This window comes from Thunnus albacares, chromosome 19 (genome assembly GCF_914725855.1).
Source record: "Thunnus albacares chromosome 19, fThuAlb1.1, whole genome shotgun sequence".
Taxonomy (NCBI): Eukaryota; Metazoa; Chordata; class Actinopteri; order Scombriformes; family Scombridae; genus Thunnus; species Thunnus albacares.
In genome coordinates this window covers 24815942-24828677 of record NC_058124.1, presented here as the reverse complement: position 1 = coordinate 24828677, position 12736 = coordinate 24815942, and the positions used below count along the sequence as shown (strand labels likewise).

Here is a 12736-nt window from a genome sequence, read left to right as displayed (position 1 = left end):
GTCATCAGCTCTGATGATGTAAAGTCCTTCTTTACATTGTTCCAGGTGCTGTTGTAGTATTAGTACAGGTACATGATACATGTACTAATGGATTCACAGTTTTTCAGGTGTCCATATGAACAGTGAAAGAGATTTTCCTCGCTGTAATCATTCCTCCTGTTCATACTGGATATCAAAAGATCCCCTTAAAATGTGCTTACAATGTAAGTGATGGAGGCCAAGTCTGAGTTGGGACTTTGGCACTAAAAAGACTGTAAAGCCTGTATCTACTTGATTTGACTCATTTGGACGCTGAAGCTTCATATTAGCTTCAGATAAACTTTTAAATACATTTTTGCACAGAAGGAAGACTGTGGATTTTGTCCCTCATCATTATGAAGGGATCTTCTAAAGGTCAGTATGAACAGGAGGAATGATTACAGCAAGAAAAACATGTTTCAATGTTCATTTGGGACGTGACTGTTATTTTAAGACAGACTTGAAAAATTGTGAACTTATCCTTTAAAATATTAAAGCTATTGTGATGTGTCACCACACCTTTGATTCTTTAATTTATACAAAATAATAAAGTATATCTGAAAATCACCACCTTACAGTATGTCGTCACTCGCGTTGTCGCCTAGCAACCACATTGTTTCCACATGCTCGTGGACTACTTTGCTCGGCGGATGAACAATAGGCTATTTAATAGAAAATAGACCTTATAGTGAGGGAATAAAAGAAAAGGAGACACTGAGAGCGGTGATACCGAAGCTCAGATGAGTTTTTAGGAGGTCTAATTCGTCTCTCAGCTGCTGTAAAACCGCCTATAAACCTCTTGACTGGAGTCTTAAATAAACTCTTTGACAGGCAGCTTCAGGCGACCTTGACGTGCGGGCGGGCGGGGGCGTGGCCCGGCGGCGCGCAGCGGGGATAAATTGCGGTGATCACCTCTGCTCGTCCCCGCTCTCACTTCTTCCCCCCCGAGGACAGAACTGACCGAGGTGCCTTCACAAACGGTACTTTTTCTTATTTTCTTCTCTTCAGCTCTGATTGTTTGACTACAGGTGCAGAAACGGCGCGATGGAAAAGAGTTTTTATACTTTAGTGTTGGTTTGACGCGCTGATCAGAGCGACAGCTGGAAGACAAACTGCTTTAAAAACACCTGTAAACTCCTGAAACTTAGACTTTTATGGTTCTTCATTGGTTGTTCAGTCAAGTTTCATCTTGTAATTCTTCTAATCTGGGTTTCTGATCATGCATATGCTGTTAAAAAGTTGTTTCTTGTGGAAAATGCTGATTTTAGATTTTTAAATTTTAAGTATTTCTGCAGTTTCTATTTAAGGAGTGCATTAATTTGAGGATTTGTCTTTGGATTCATTGCAGCCTTGCTCTCCATCTTTGCATGATTTGTCTGTTTTGTGTTTTTAATTTTGTTTTTGGATGATATATTCATTTATTTTGTTCCATTTCTGTCCCTTCCAGTGAGGACTAGACCATATCAGGCAAAATGGTGAAGATTGGAATCAACGGGTGAGTTGATGCTTTTTGATTTTGATCTAGTTAAATTTATTTGCACAGCTCAATATCACAAATCACAAATTAGCCTCAGGAGGCTTTACAGTCTGCACAGCAACACAACATCATCTATTCTGAGACCCTCGATTTGGATATGGAAAAACTCTCTCATCATTTTGTGTAGTGATATGATATGAATAACTGATTCTCCAGAGATGTTAATCTGTCTCTCATGGGGGGGCAGTAGATATTATGTGGCACTGGAAAACTTTAAAGTTCTCCTTCAGACATGTAAAAAAAAATACTCCATAAAAAAGTTAAATTACTTTAACTACTTTCAAATTCTTAAAGATCCCGTCCAGACAAGTTTTATCACTTTGCTTTGAATAAAAAATGTTTCAATAAGGTTTTTCCTCAAAAAAAGTTGAATCAACTTGTTAGAAATTTAATCCACAGCAGTCCTTTGTCATTGGGGGGGAAAAAACAGAATCTATGAATAGTTAAACATTCATTTCAAAAGGCTCCAAATTAGCTGTGACGTCACATATCCTGCTCGTACTCACAACACATCTTATTCTCGGTTTTAAGGTGAGCAGATCAATGTGAAAACAAACTGCACGTACGTCGTTCTGCACAGAGAAGCTCAAACATCCAACTGAAGTAACTTTTAAAGGGGATGTTGCAGCGGTAGATGCTTCTGCAGGAGTCTGTGCTGTCTAATCATTTAGTCTATGAAATATTTTTTTAAAAAATGGTGGGGAAAAAAAAGGCCGTCACAGTTTCCCAGAGCTCGAGGTTTATCTCCAACTGTCGTGTTTTGTCACTCTGCCATCTGCGCTCTCAGACGTTTACGAGCTGAACTAACATTTTGATTCCTTGGGAAAACTATTTATTCGGGTGGCAGCGATGATGACGACGATAGATAAATTCTGTGTGTGTGTGAAGAAACTAAACACGTCGGCATCCTGTGACTCGGGTATCCTTTAGCTCACTAAGTAGACATTCGATGTATCAAATAGGTGTGGAAATGCTGCACCGGATACACAAGCTCTCTGCACCATCTTTACATTCTGAGCTTTCAGCTGCTGCTCTGATCCGGAGCGACGTGACGTGAGAGCAACAGAAGAAAAGACTCAGTTCCCTTCATCACTAATAAATCACTAAGTATTCAGCAGTTGACAGTGTGTAAAGGTCACGGAGCTACAGGACCCCCGACCGTGTTCTTATGACCTTTTTGAATGATTATCTTTAGAAGAGATAGAGTTTTTTTTTTTTTTTTAATTTACTTGAAGATAAGAACATATTGGAGAGTTCAGGAGACACTGGAAAGGAAAGATGACCTGATTTTCCTTTGTAGAGTGATTTAAAATGTATAATTTTAACTAATTATTTTGTCTTGATGAATCATTAAGTCTATAAACCAGCAGAAAAATGTCAATCACAATTTCCTGGAGCCCGAGATGATGTCATAACATGTCTGAAAACATGACCAACAATTGAAAACCTGATAATAATCAATTTATTTGAATGTAAGAGAAGGAAAAGCAGCAGATTCTCACCAACCACCAAAAGCTTTGCAAGTTTTTTTTCTTGAAAAATGACTTAAACTATTTATCAGCTAACTGTTGCAGCTTTACTTCTCAGATGTGGTTGAGAACCAAAGTGTTAATAGACCAAAAGCAGAAAAAAAGTAAGTTTTAAATCATAAATACATGTTGTTTTAATACATTAAACACATTTAAAGTAAAATACAAACATTAGAATTGTTAAATTTCAAAATAAAATGCTTTTTTACATATTTGTAGGTGTAGCTCAGCTAGTAGAGCAGCGTTGCATCTAACATTCATTTGCATTATTGATTAGTCTGCCAACTTTTTAATTTTTTTTTCTATGTCAGAAAATATTGAAAGATGGCAGTTACAACAGGCCAAAACCCAAACAGTCAGTTTACTATCATGTATTAAAAGTTAAAAACTGCAAATTTGTGGCTTTGTTTTCTTTTTAAATGACTAAAATTATTTGATTAGTTGGCTAATCGTTGTGTTTTTTGTATTTATTTCCTGCTGAAAAGAGCTGTAGCTGCACCTGAGTATCTTTTGAAACTCTGTTGTTGAAGTGACAGAGCAGACCAGTAGTCTGGACCGGACCCGTCTATTCTCTGGTTATTTATAGTCGCGGTGCTGCTGTGGTGTCACGGATGGCGTCCTCTCTCTCTCTCTCTCTTCCACACCCTTCAAACCCCTCCAATCCCCTCTCAGCCTGCTATCGCTGCTCTCCTCAGCTGTCACATTCCTTTTATTCCCCCCCCCCCCCCACCCCCCCATGTCTATTTTTAATCCTCTAACCTTTCCGTTGAAGTTCAGAGATCATCCGACCGGCGGTTTATGGATGCCGCTCAGAACAAGATCACCAGTGAAACATTTTTCTCCTCCATCAAGCAGCTGCTGCCGAGCCGCGGGGAGATTTAGTTCCTCGATTCTGGCCTCGTACCAACACCAACACTGAGCCTCAGAAACAGAAGACGGGCTCCGGTCCATCTTGGCCTTCTGACTGCTTAGTGGCGTCCCAAAGCTAATCGAGAAGAACACTTTGCCTCATGTCTCCTTTATGTGAAGGAAGGCAGAAATGTAGTCTAAGACGTTATAATAAACCAAACCAGGCTTCAGGTAAAGTCTCTCTGTGGAGTTTTACATGTTCCTCCAGTGGTTGGATATTAGAAATACTCCTGCAAATGCTCTTGAGCAAAGCAGAACAGGAGTTAGGTACTGAGGTCTGCTGCCCATAAATATGTAGAATGGTTAAAATACAAAAGTTTCCTCATTGGGATTAAGGTAAAATGCACTGCAGCTGCAAATAATACTTTTATTTTGAAATTGTCAGTCATCTAGTCGTCAGATTATTAGTCTTCCTACTCTATGACGTCCCTGAAGCCTGAGACTAGACTAAAAAAAAACACCACTAGAGTGAAAACCTCACCCAACAATTCTCCACAAAACCCACGAAATATCACTCTTCACTTCCGTTTTTAAATTAAATCAATTTTATTTTTATGAAGCTGCAAACGTTTCCGTTTGAAATCAAAATCAAGACGTGCAGCAGCGACCGTCCGCCGTCTTGTTAGCGAACACTAGCCTACTTCCTGAAGCACCTTGACCCTCGACCTTTCTGTAGATAGACGCGGTATGCAGAGTGTGTGATTGTTTCTGTTGCAGGGTAAAGTTTGAAACTGTCCCATGAGAACATACAGTAAGTATGTAATGTGACTCCTCAGTGCTGCAGACATGAGATGTTACATAACAGGAGTCAGTCAGCGTCAGAAGACCTGAAGGATAAAGTTTATTATGACAGTGACGGATCTTCTTCTTTTTGATCTTTATCATACAGTTTCTTCTTTTTTTCTTCGTCTCTTTTGTGAGGCTGCATATTTATTCATTCATTCATTCATTCATTCAACCTTTATTTATATGGGGGGTCCAATGAGAGCTTTTGCATCAGCACACTATCTAAACAAGACAGTGTCACAAAGCAAATACAAACATTAAGAAATTTTCAAAATGCAAATAAGAGATAAGGATACAGTGGTTAAAGGAGTAAACCAGCACTAAATACATTTGAATGCAGCAATAAGGAATAAAGACCAAGTTAACTGTAAGATCTACACTCACATCAGAAGGTTTATAATTCATCTTTTATGACTCGGATGTCGGTCACATGACTTGGATTCAGTTTTAAGAAAGTTTGTACTGTATTTAATAATAATAATAATAATAAAGCGCTGAAATTCATTTTCCTCTCAAATGTAGCAGAGTTGAGAGTATAAAGTAGTGTAAAATGGAAATACTCAAGTACAATTTAGAGGTACTTGTACTGTACTTGAGTAAATGTACTTAGTTTTAACACATTTTTGCTTTCTATTAAATTATATTTTCTGGTAAACATGAAGTTTTTTTTTTTTGCTCTACATGTGAGGAAGCTCTTGAGTAAAGGCATCACTGCTTCAGCCGACAAATGCGTTAAATGAGTTTGTCCTGTTTGTCCTCTGGGGCACCAGGACACTCGTCCTCTGTGTCCCAATTTCATGCAACATATTAACCGTTTATTTTAATCTTCATAGTTTACTGTTTTCAGTTTAGTATACAAGAAATCAACAAACAGGAAATGATGCAATATGTGTGCTTTGCAACAAAAAGTCTAAAGTTCAGTAGTTTGTTTTCTAAGGTGTTCCTGTAGCTGTTTCACTAAAATCCACTACTAGTTTTAATTTGGTCCAGCTGTGAGCAGCTCGTCCATTTCCTGTGCATTGCATGATGGGAGAATAGTGTCCATCAACAGCACAGTCTAAATGAACAGCTCTTTAGTCCAACTGTTTTAAGTAAACTTAATTTTTATACTGTTAATTTTCAAAAGCTGCACGCTTCACAATGTGAGTGAAGTTGCACATCCAGTGACTGAGGTCTGTTTAACCTGCCTGGTTCAGTACGTGTTGTCTCTTTTTTTATTAGGGGGGGGGGCAGGCGTCGTCTTCTGTGTGTGACAGAAAGCGTCAGCAGGTGCTGCGTGACTGCAGCAGCCTCGTCTGATAAAGGTTACACAGTAACTTCATATCAGACGGCCATTATTGCTGCTGTATGGACAAAGCAGGCAAACATACACACTTCACCAGCTGAACTTTACTTATGTGGCAACTCTGTACTTTTGGTTGAACTCATTTGTTGGAAGACTGTGGAAACATGAACATACATGAAACTTGGGTTTTTCCAGTCAGACAGTAGCAAAGTTGCAAAACCAAATCTGGATTTTGGAGCATCTCCTACTAAAGAAGTGATATGAATGTTAACTTGTTATCAGCAGTCGGTTGCAGGATTGTATTTACAACACTAGAGCTCATATCTTCCCTTAAACTGCCCTTAACAGCCAACGTATTAAGCTCTGAATGTCCTCAAGGATTCAAACACGGCCGTTTATTCCACACTAGTTTATCAGGAAACAACCTGTGTGGTTCTTCTTGCAGTGGATTTCTACTTTCCCGCCTCGTTGCACCACTGTTTGACCTTTTCTGAAGCTAAGACTGCATCAGGAAGGTCATGTCGCCCTCTTCCACATGGCTGCGCTTCCTCTTCTCTCACTATAATCTCCAGTTAAATTAAGGGTAAAGAAATCACCTGCTTATGTCTTTCCTCGCCCTTCTATCAGACAATCTCTGCGTTATCAGACAGCCCCTGCAGCTCTTCTGGATGAAATTGTCAGTGAAGTGGTTAATTTGTAAAGTCTGTTCTGCTTCTACCCTCCGTTTGCTCCCCTCTTCGGGTTTCAGGCCCCTCGCTGTTTTGACCCGCTGTGACGGCAGCCATATTAGGCGTAAACAGGCTTTCGGCTGCCGGTGCCAACTATTGTCATCTTCAGTCAAGGTTGGCAGGCCTTGTAAGGCCCGGCGGTCCTCCGGGGTCGACTCCCGTCTTAGGCTGGGCTTCAGTGTCACCTGCTGGTCGGAGAGGGGACGGTGTGAAGTAGATGCAGCATTTCAGTACATGAAGCTGCTGAGAAGGAAGATAAAACAGGTTTTTAAATGATTAGGAGGGAAATAGATCTGTTTGAACTAATCAAAGGCTCGGAGCCAGAGGCAAACTTAACAGAAAAAGACAAAAGACTTTACATTACATATCAAATTACACCTTTTCTTCCTGCAAGACCTTTTAATTCTACTACATTTCAAAGCTCCAGAAACTTTAAAAACAAAGTATCTTCTGTCCACGTTTCACATCAACTTTGAATTTTCTTAACTGTTGAAAACTATCATAAAGTGGCATCTTTACACGCCGACTCTCATGAGATCACGCTGAGTTTTTTTTTTTTTTTTTTTTTTTTTTTTTTTTCCATCTCCGTTGTGACCGTGTCCTTCCTGTGTTTTTTCAGATTCGGACGTATCGGCCGTCTGGTGACCCGTGCCGCCGCCTCAGGAGGCAAGGTCGAGGTCGTGGCCATCAACGATCCCTTCATCGACCTGGACTACATGGTGAGAGGACCGTCTGTCTTTGCTCGTTAGCTTGTATCTGACGAACTGTTTCATTCCAAACTGTTCGGACTCGGTTGTGATGTGGACGAGTTTAAAGGATTAAGACAGGAAAGCCGATATGAAGTGTTGCTGCTACACTGTGCAACATCTTAAGACCTTTATATTCTAATTAATCTCATCTCATCTTCCTCTCCTGCAGGTCTACATGTTCAAGTATGACTCCACTCACGGCGTGTGGAAGCACGGAGAGGTGAAGGCCGAGGGCGACAAGCTGGTCATCGGCAACATGCACATCATGGTCTTCCACGAGTACGTACTCCTCCTACTTTTTTTATATTTACATTTTCAGCAGTTTTACCCTGTGAGTCCAGATGTTGTCTAAACTTTCTCTACATGGGATTACGTGCAGGAGAGACCCCGCCAACATCAAATGGAGCGATGCTGGCGTCGACTACGTCGTGGAGTCCACCGGTGTGTTCACCACCATCGAGAAAGCCTCTGTAAGTTTGATTTTGTTTGTTTATTTTATGTCAGAACTTAAGAGGACTTTAGCAGCTACATTTGTTTTAATCTCGATATGACACCTCCTGACCTTTTGCCCTCCTGTGTGTCCGATAGGCTCACCTGAAGGGCGGCGCTAAGAGGGTGGTGATCTCTGCCCCCAGCGCTGACGCTCCCATGTTCGTTATGGGCGTCAACCACGAGAAGTACGACAACACCATGAAGGTTGTCAGGTGAGTCTCTGCTGATTTACTGCAGGAGTCATGTTTTGGATTTTTCATTGTCACAGATTTTTTTTTTTAGTTCATTTCATTCATTTAATGACGTCCTAGATTCATAATTAGAAGTGAGACGTTTCTGTTCGACTGCAGTGACATCATCTCGTCTTCTTGTTTGTGTTTTTTTTCAAACCTGGCGAGGACAGACGTAAACATCTAGATGCTTTCGTTGCTGCCAAAATAAATGTCGAACCAAGATCATTGCTGAAAATATATTCCAAGCGTCTATTATGTTAACTTTGTATCGTTTTGTCTATCTCCATAGCAACGCTTCCTGCACAACCAACTGCCTGGCTCCCCTCGCCAAGGTCATCAACGACAACTTTGGCATCGTTGAGGGTCTCATGGTAAAGACTGCAGACATTTAACTGATTAAAAAAAAAAAATTACACACTGCAGTAACGCAGCTGCTCCGACTTCATTTAATAGCAGGTTTCAGTTTGACACAGGAAGTAAAAAAACATTCAGGGACACTTGACTTTTCAGCACTTTTAGTTTAAAGACTGATTCCAACTAACTGTTTCCATTATTTGATTTATTTTTATTAATAATTAAATATTTTATAGATTACATTAGAAAACACTATGAATTATTAGAGCCTAAACTGCTTCCTGACTGGCAGCCAAAAACTCATGTTTAACATTTTTAATCACATATATAAATATCATGGATCTTTCCTCTCTTGTCTGCTCCCTCCAGAGCACCGTCCACGCCATCACCGCCACACAGAAGACCGTTGATGGTCCCTCTGGTAAGCTGTGGAGGGATGGACGCGGTGCCTCCCAGAACATCATCCCCGCCTCCACTGGAGCCGCCAAGGCCGTGGGCAAGGTCGTCCCCGAGCTGAACGGGTAAGTTTCTTCTGATTTTCCTCGAGCAACTTGAGCACGTTTAGCTGTTAATGGAAAAACTGTTCACACTCGGGGGAGGGGAGGGGGGGGGGGGGAAACTTCACAGAAATAGGCTTTCAAATACAGCAAGCACAGGGACAGACTGCAAGTTTAATGCTGCCTGACCTTTTTAACCTTTCAGGAATATTTCCCCGCAGTAATCAGCCAGCAGTGGTGGAAGAAGTACTCAGATCCTTTACTTAAATAAAAGTACAGATGTAGTAATGCTGCGTTACAAATTAAAGTCTTATAAAGTCCAGCAGAATGTACTTAAGTATTAAAAGTTAAAGTACTCGTTTGGCAGAAAATTGGACCCTGGAGGTGGAGATACTTTATATACATATATATATTTTAGTCCAGTGTCCTTCAAAGGGTCACAGAATAAATCTGAAGGGTTGTGAGATGATTTTACAAGGAAGGAAAGAAGGAAAAAAGTTTTTTTGTTTTTTTTTGGACTTTTCTGTGTTGGATCACTTGTTTTTAGAGGTGAGTTGTATCTTTTAGAAGTTTAGAGGGGAAATGTATCTTTGTAGCTGCTAACAACTCAAAGACATCTGAAACATGATGACTGCTTTTATATGAGAGGTCACAAGACCAAAAAGTTAATTATGTTGTATTTTATAAGCTTATGATGTTTCATCTAAAATCTCAATCTTTTAAGTCACTAAAGCTGTCAAATAAAAGTTAAAGTACAAGATTTCCCTTTAAAATATGATGGAGTTGAAGTGTTAAGTTGCATAAAATGGAAATGCTCAAGTAAAGTACCAAAGAATTGTTCTTTAGAACTTTGTTTCTTTCCTCCTCTGGTCTTTGGACTTTAAGGGGAATAAAATCATGAGTTAATATAAAGTCTCATGAACTCTTCACTTTGGGTTTGACTCTTGGATTTTTTTTTTTTTTCTTCCAGCAAACTGACCGGTATGGCTTTCCGTGTTCCCACCCCCAACGTGTCTGTTGTTGACCTGACTGTCCGTCTGGAGAAGCCCGTAAGTATCTGATCACCTTCATCTGAAGCTTTACATCAGTTTAACCAGGAAGCTGCTTTACTTTAGAACCAATAAACAGCTGATAATTTACTTTTTCTACCCTCATACTGTATAAAAACACATGTGATCAAGCTGAAATATTTAGGTAAATTATTAGTCCAAAAAAGCCAACAATTATTTCTTTTCTTTTTTTTTTTTTTGTTAATGGTCTTGCTGCTCCCATTATGATTTCACTTCATCGTCCTTTCTTTCAGGCCAAGTACGACGACATCAAGAAGGTTGTGAAGGCCGCCTCTGAGGGACCCATGAAGGGAATTCTGGGATACACAGAGGACCAGGTACAAAAACACACATCCACACATTGATGATGTGGGTTTGTGTGTAGCATCACACATGAGCCAATAGATGGCAGCACGTCTCCAAATTAAGCAGCAGCATCAAAGTGTCTTCTGAGGAAATGAAAGCTGCATGGAGCTGAATCTGTAGATATTTATACTTTTATATTTATTTAAAAAAATCAGGTCTGTTTAATCAAGAATTATCTGCTTTGCCAAATATTTATGTCACAAACACTCGCCTGAGACTTTAAGACTAAGTATAAGTGTCATAAGTATGATTTGATACTTTATTTATATTAGCTATATTTAAACTGTATTTATGCATCTATAAACACTTATTGATCGATCTCCTCTCCTGTCTGCTCTCAGGTTGTGTCCACAGACTTCAACAGCGACGCTCACTCCTCCATCTTTGACGCCGGCGCCGGCATCGCACTCAACGAGCACTTCGTCAAGCTGGTCTCATGGTGAGTTAACGATGTCCAGAGTAGCAGGATCATTCATGTCTCTGTCTGTAGGTATAAACACCGATCCATATATAGCAACGTCAGCTCAGCAAAGTTTATATATCACTGAGGAAGAAGAGGAGGAGGAGGAGGAGGAGGAAGAGTTCCCAGCATTCTTAAGCTGGAAACTATTTAGAAGCTAAAAGTTCTTTCCATTGCTGTCCTGTTGTATGAGTGTGTGTGGATCATTATGTGAAAATGACAATTTGACGCTTATCTATTTTGTTAAGTATTGTACAATGAATTACATGGATTTAAATGGAAAAATTGATCATTTCCAGTAATGACCTTATGTTTTTGTTAAAGGATCAGTTCATTTTACTATAACCATCATCCTGTTCATACTGACCATTAGGAAATCCCTGCAAAAAAAGTGTATTTGAAGATAATATGAGGCATATGTTTCAATGTTAGTCTTTTTAGTGCTAAATTCCCTCTTTTTGTCACAATCCTCCCACCGTAGCTCAACAGGGAAACACTATCTGAGGAAATATAGAACTAAAAAGACTTTAACTGTGGAAGATATCCACTTTATATGAATAACTCAGGCTGCAGAAGCCTCGTTATCTTCAGATGAATGTTAAAGTAGCGGTCAGTATGAACAGTTGGAATGATTACAGCAACAAAAACATGCGTCAGTGTTCATACGAGAACTTATCGAGATGTAAAGTAGGAAAAACTAGTCCTTGTGACCTATTTTTAGAATTTTAGTTCTGATATTATTTATTATTGAAAACTGAGAATTAAAGAGTCACAAGTTCAGTCCTCTGAAAAGAACAATATCTCATGCACATTAATAATAAAACAATGAATAATGAAATATAGTGAACTTCCACACTCTGTCAGCACAAAATGTATTAAAGAGGCAGCTACATTTTCAGTCGCAGCTCTCAGTGAGACACAAATGAATATAAAACCAAAATGTAGCTGCTGTTGCTTTAATAAAGTTTGTGCTGACTGTGCAAGAATCCACTACTCAGATATAATTCACCCAGTCATCCATCCACTTCCATAAAACCTGCACACTGTGATTTTTTTCTTTTTTAATGTCCATCTACAGACACACATCCATTAAATCTCTTGTTCGTCTGCAGGTACGACAATGAGTTCGGTTACAGCAACCGTGTGTGCGACCTGGTCCAGCACATGTTCACCAAGGAGTAAAGTCTCTCCTCGACCGCTCATCGCTCTTACACCATGATGCAGTGTTCCTTCCCATGATCCCCCCTCTTCCTTTCACCTGTAACTGGATGCCACGCCATCCGCTCCGGGAGCAAACTCTTCTACAACAAACGTCTATCTGATAATAAAATAAGCCTTTTTATAAGATAAAGTCACCTCTGTTCTGTCCAGCAGTGAGGACTGCAGCAGGCTTCGTTCGCTGCATATGTACAGATGTTTTTTTTCCATCACTGAACTGTATTGTACTGAATGGTCTTGTTGCACTCTACATGCACAGTGGCTCCTTTGCACTTAACATGATAATAAAGTCCTCAGTTTGTGGAAAGACTTGCATTTTTCCTTGTATGGAAGCATCTGCATGTGTTTATTCAGGTTTTTCTTTAGTTACTCTTCATTATTTTCATTAATTAGTGAAAAATATTTAGTTTAAGCATCAGGCTTTTCTGTTAGTGACATGAGTCTGCATATATAAAGTATAATTAAGCAGTTTATTTGTCCAACATTAGACTGAAATCCAGGGAAATTTATTTTTTTCAGTTTCAGA

General features: G+C 39.6%; 1 protein-coding gene across 1 annotated transcript; it reads left to right on the top strand.

Moving 5' to 3' along the window:
* Window positions 1-892: 892 nt before the first annotated feature.
* LOC122969864 (glyceraldehyde-3-phosphate dehydrogenase) lies at window positions 893-12517 on the top strand. Its single transcript, XM_044335876.1, has 12 exons — window positions 893-998; window positions 1466-1513; window positions 7412-7511; window positions 7711-7820; window positions 7921-8011; window positions 8130-8245; window positions 8556-8637; window positions 8990-9141; window positions 10088-10166; window positions 10421-10504; window positions 10874-10971; window positions 12105-12517. The coding sequence occupies exons 2-12, from the start codon at window positions 1491-1493 to the stop codon at window positions 12172-12174; spliced, it is 1005 nt and encodes a 334-aa protein (XP_044191811.1). The 5' UTR covers window positions 893-998; window positions 1466-1490; the 3' UTR covers window positions 12175-12517.
* Window positions 12518-12736: the final 219 nt, after the last annotated feature.

Excerpts from the sequence above, each read along its gene's own strand:
- LOC122969864 (XM_044335876.1), top strand. The coding sequence starts at position 1,491 with ATGGTGAAGATTGGAATCAACGG. Across the intron at positions 7,821-7,920 it reads CACATCATGGTCTTCCACGA|GAGAGACCCCGCCAACATCA; the intron begins GTACGTACTCCT and ends GATTACGTGCAG. Across the intron at positions 10,972-12,104 it reads TTCGTCAAGCTGGTCTCATG|GTACGACAATGAGTTCGGTT; the intron begins GTGAGTTAACGA and ends GTTCGTCTGCAG.